Source organism: Beta vulgaris, chromosome 4, assembly GCF_026745355.1.
Source record: "Beta vulgaris subsp. vulgaris cultivar EL10 chromosome 4, EL10.2, whole genome shotgun sequence".
Taxonomy (NCBI): domain Eukaryota; kingdom Viridiplantae; phylum Streptophyta; class Magnoliopsida; order Caryophyllales; family Amaranthaceae; genus Beta; species Beta vulgaris.
In genome coordinates this window covers 38,851,742-38,855,991 of record NC_079205.1, presented here as the reverse complement: position 1 = coordinate 38,855,991, position 4,250 = coordinate 38,851,742, and the positions used below count along the sequence as shown (strand labels likewise).

The following is a 4,250-nucleotide window of genomic DNA, read 5'->3' as shown; positions in this document are numbered from 1 at the left end:
AAGAAGCCTAAGAATGGTGGAGTTGTTCAGCAACGTGGTTGTTGGGAGTGTGGCAAGCCCAGACACTTCAAGAAGGATTGCTTCCTTTGGAAGAGAAAGATGAACAAAAAGAATGAGCAAGGTGGAGGGAAAAGCGAGTCTAGCCAATCCCAAGCCAAACAAGGTACTTGTACACAATTTTCATGTAATTCGAGTTTGAATTATATGTGTATGATTTCTGAAATCTTTTGTGTACAGGATGATTGTTCATGGTACATCGATTCAGGAGTTTCAAGGCATGTGTGCAAGGAGCGGTCTTCATTCAAAACCTTGAAGGAGGTGGACAATGGAGAAGTTCTATACATGGGAAATGACTCTACAGCTCAAGTTCTTGGTGTAGGACAAGTAGAGTTGGTCTTTAGTTCCGGCAAATCTCTAGTGTTAAGAGATGTTGTATTTGCTCCGGAACTTAGGCGTAATCTAGTGTCAGGAGCTATCTTCACAACAAGAATACGCCTTTTTAGCGTCTGAATTTAGCGTTCGACGATACAAGCGGACGGTAGATTTAAAATTAGCGTCCGATTAAAGACGGATGCAAATTAACGTCTGCTTTTTGAGATTTAGCGTCCGTTCTTTTAAACGGACGCTAATTAGCGTCCGTGTAGTTAAAATACCGTCCGTCTGACGGACGCTAAATACGAGGTATAAATAATATAAAAAAAACTCCAGTCGACCAAACTATCAACCACCCACGCCTCTCTCTTCCTCACTCTCATCTCACGTTTCTCTCTCTTCCTTACTCTCATCTCACATTTTGGTGCTCTCTCTTTCTTGCAAATCTCACGAAATCAGGTATTTCTACTCAGATTTAACTAATAAATTTGTTTTTTTTAGTTTTGATTGTTGATTATGTAGTTTATTTTCTCGATTTTCTTTGTTTTTTTAATTTCGTTTTGCGTTTTCTTGTTCTTGGTTTTTCCTAGATCTGAATTCCCTAAGATTTTTTAATTTTTGTTGTTTTTCGATTTTTCTTTATTTTTTTGAGTTTTCGGTTTTATGAAATTTTGATTTTGTGTGTTTATATTTTCGATTTGGTTATTCAACTTTTCAATTTCGCGATTTTGCGTTTTTTTGTCTTTGGTTTGTCGGTTTTCATCTTTTGATTTTTCTGAGATTTTGAGTTGTTTCTTGTTTTATGAATGTTGTTTCCAGATCTGGTTTTCGGGTGTTCGTACTGTGAAGTCTGATGTTTACAGTTTCGGGGTGGTGGTTTTGGAGGTGGTCTCCGGAAGAAGGCCAGTGATCGATAATAGAGATTTGCTCGTTGATTGGGTTTTTCCTAGGCCGTTTCGAGAGCATCAAGAAAGTCACTGAGTACGCGAGTTGATGACTTGGATGAGTGTCCTTGGTCTACTCCAAGAACTCATTTCAGTGAGGTTTGATTTAGGTGTTCCAACCATGAATTCAGATGATTCTTAATAGTCTTAAAAGATTTTGAATTCAGAATTTATGTTTACCCGGGTTGATAATGTTTTTATATTAAAAACATTTGTGTCAATAATTCAGTTCAAAAGTTCCAACTTATAAGTTGCTTTACATGTACATAATGAAGAGATGTTATAATTCCAATTTTCAAGTGTAATCTCTTTATGACAAAAATAATCTGGAGTTGATTTAAAGCTTGAGAGTTAGTACTGGGTTCACTAGAAATTATATTTGCAGTTGCCCAAGTCACTTTGAATAATTTATAAATGTAACAGAAGGTGGTAACTTCACAAGTTCATAACTAGATACGTACAAATTGTTAAGGGGTTGGAGAGGGAGGGTCAAGTGATTTATAGGATGTTTTGTAAATTGGAAAAGATGTGCTATTTCTGAACTCAGCTAACTAGGTTGCTGATTTGAGTTCTCGAATCCATCAAATAATGTGTTGCTCAGCTCTGCAAAATTTAGCATTAACTAACCCATTTAATGCAAAGGAATTTTTGTCTCAGTTTATTTTCCTTTTGAAGAAAGTTGTACCTATTGTTGGGTTCCACTGTAAACTATGACACTTTGTTTGGATAGCAATATAGGAGGGAAAAGAAGTGTAATGCTACTTTGGTATACCTGCACGAGGAGTAGTTGCCCTGCAGGATCAACGAAGCACTGTAATGCTACTGCTGAGCCGACTGCCAATCTGAAGAAAAGTTCAAGAGCAGAGAGGTAAGTAATTTCTCTATAGCAACACAGACTTTGCTTGTGTGTAACATGTTCTTGTGCTGAGTTTCTTTTGCTTGATTTGAGGTAGTTTATAGAACTTAAAAAGGTGTACTTCTTAAACGGGTAGGTTGGGTGGTGGAGGATGAGGTAGTTTATAGAACTTAAAATTCACAAATATGTTGAGGGTAGTGCATGATGTTGAATTTAATGGTCAAGTGTGATTGTGCTAAAATCCTTTTAAAGTCTTTTTAAGCTCTCTATTTTTGTAGTTTGATCATAGTGAACCAGGAATTGTTCACTGCTTCAGACGGGTGCGACCGTGCGGCGAAGTTTTTTTGCCTGTGTTGTTCATTGCAGACTTGCAGTTGTTATAATCATACTATCTGAAAAGCATTTGTGTTATTCATTGCAGACTTGCAGTTGTTTACTTGTGACTACAGATCTTGACAATGTGTTTGGAAGCCTATTTTGGTATGGTTAAGATATAAAAACTTCAACATAATGAATGATGGTTATGGTTTATACCTTGTTTTAGAAGTAATTTTTAATCAATTGTTATCCATTATTTAATAATTCAAACACAAACCTATTACTATTGACATGTAGCTCCCAACATATCTAAATACATAACATATTTTCTGAGTTTCATAAATTTCTACTATTTTCATGTATTTTTTGTATGCATTTTCAATTTCCTTCACTCCAATACTTCTTATATATTCTTATAAAAATCATATCACTAAAAATAGCTAAAATTATAAAAACACACCATCTTTTACTAGTATTTAACCCTGATATACTTATGAAGTTCAGCTTCATCACGCCTGATGAGATTTACTTTTAGCCCATGTTTTCATGTACATAGTCAATGCAAGCTTCGGTTCAACCTTATGATTTTTTGTCACTTTCACATGGTATTGGTAGATTATAGATGCAGCAACAAACTTCATTTGGTAATAAGTTTTCATGTACATAGTCAATGCAAGCTTCGGTTCAACCTTATGATTTTTTGTCACTTTCACATGGTATTGGTAGATTATAGATGCAGCAACAAACTTCATTTGGTAATAAGCAAAGTCTTTGCCTAAGCATAATCTTTTGCTGAATTTCTTGATACTTGCTTGTGTGTAACGTGTAGGTTGGGTGGTGAAGGATGAGGTAGTTTATAGAACTTAAAATGCTACTTCTTGAAAGTTGAACTAACTCAATGAACAAACCTGTATTGGAGTATGGTGATCAACCTTGTTAATTTTTGTTGTTTTTGTGATGTGGGTTGTGTTAGGGTTTGGGTGGGCTGGGTGGTGGGTTAGGCTGGCTCGAGTGGGGGTTGGGGTAAAATAGGTTCGAGATGTATTTAGTTATTCATTTAATTCTTGTTAATAATTGTTTTTTTCTGGTTAATTTCATTAATTTCTTTGTTTTTGTTGATTTGCAGGGTTATCAGATTTGCGTTTGAGTTCCAGATTTTTGTTGTGGAGTTTAAAGTGTACATGTAATTATATGAGATTTGTATTAGATTTTGTTCTAAGTATACTAGAATTTAGTTCTAGAATTATTTTTTTTACTTGTATTTACATTTATTATCAATAATAATTGAATTGATTAATTTGTTTGCCTTAATAAAAGAAGTATGGTATTTGCATCATTTCATATCTGATTACATTTAATATCAATTAATTAAAAGCAAAAGGCTATTACATTTAATACTAGTTAACCAAAAGCCAAAAAAAAAAAGAGTGCAATAATGTAATGACTTGGGTTGCTAACTAGTTAACCAAAAGCAAAAAAAAAAGTGCAATAATGTTAGCCAACAGCAGATGCTAATTAGCGACTGCCAAGGCTAATTAGCGACTGCTATTGGCGGTCGCTAATTAGCGACTGCTACTGGCGGTCGCTAATTAGCGACTGCTACTGGCTGTCGCTAATTAGCGACTGCTACTGGCGGTCGCTAATTAGCGTCTGCCACTGGCAGTCGCTAATTTCGAAATATCAGACGCTAAAAATTTAGCGTCCGCTAGGCGGACGCTATTTGGAGAATTAGCGACCAGGGTTTTTGCATCAGCCCTTTA

General features: G+C 35.4%; 1 protein-coding gene across 2 annotated transcripts; it reads left to right on the top strand.

Moving 5' to 3' along the window:
- Positions 1-493: 493 nt before the first annotated feature.
- Positions 494-3,826, top strand: LOC125496962 (uncharacterized). 2 transcript variants are annotated; one of them, XR_007273432.2, is made up of 5 exons: positions 504-831; positions 1,192-1,415; positions 2,115-2,184; positions 2,594-2,652; positions 3,617-3,826. XR_007273432.2 is itself a non-coding variant. In XM_048643092.2 (4 exons), the coding sequence occupies exons 2-4, from the start codon at positions 2,027-2,029 to the stop codon at positions 3,675-3,677; spliced, it is 333 nt and encodes a 110-aa protein (XP_048499049.1). In that variant the 5' UTR covers positions 494-831; positions 1,192-2,026; the 3' UTR covers positions 3,678-3,826. The 2 variants fall into 2 exon arrangements, 1 of the variants encoding a protein (XP_048499049.1); XM_048643092.2 differs by having other exon boundaries at positions 494-831; positions 1,192-2,184; positions 2,539-2,652.
- The last annotated feature ends 424 nt before the right edge of the window (positions 3,827-4,250 follow it).

What these genes read in the sequence shown, in the direction of transcription:
- LOC125496962 (XM_048643092.2), top strand. Translation starts at nt 2,027, where the DNA reads ATGACACTTTGTTTGGATAGCAATATAGGAGGGAAAAGAAGTGTAATG. An exon ending in AAAAGTTCAAGAGCAGAGAG is followed by an intron (nt 2,185 to 2,538) that starts GTAAGTAATTTC and finishes TGTTCATTGCAG; the next exon opens with ACTTGCAGTTGTTATAATCA. An exon ending in GTGTTTGGAAGCCTATTTTG is followed by an intron (nt 2,653 to 3,616) that starts GTATGGTTAAGA and finishes GTTGATTTGCAG; the next exon opens with GGTTATCAGATTTGCGTTTG.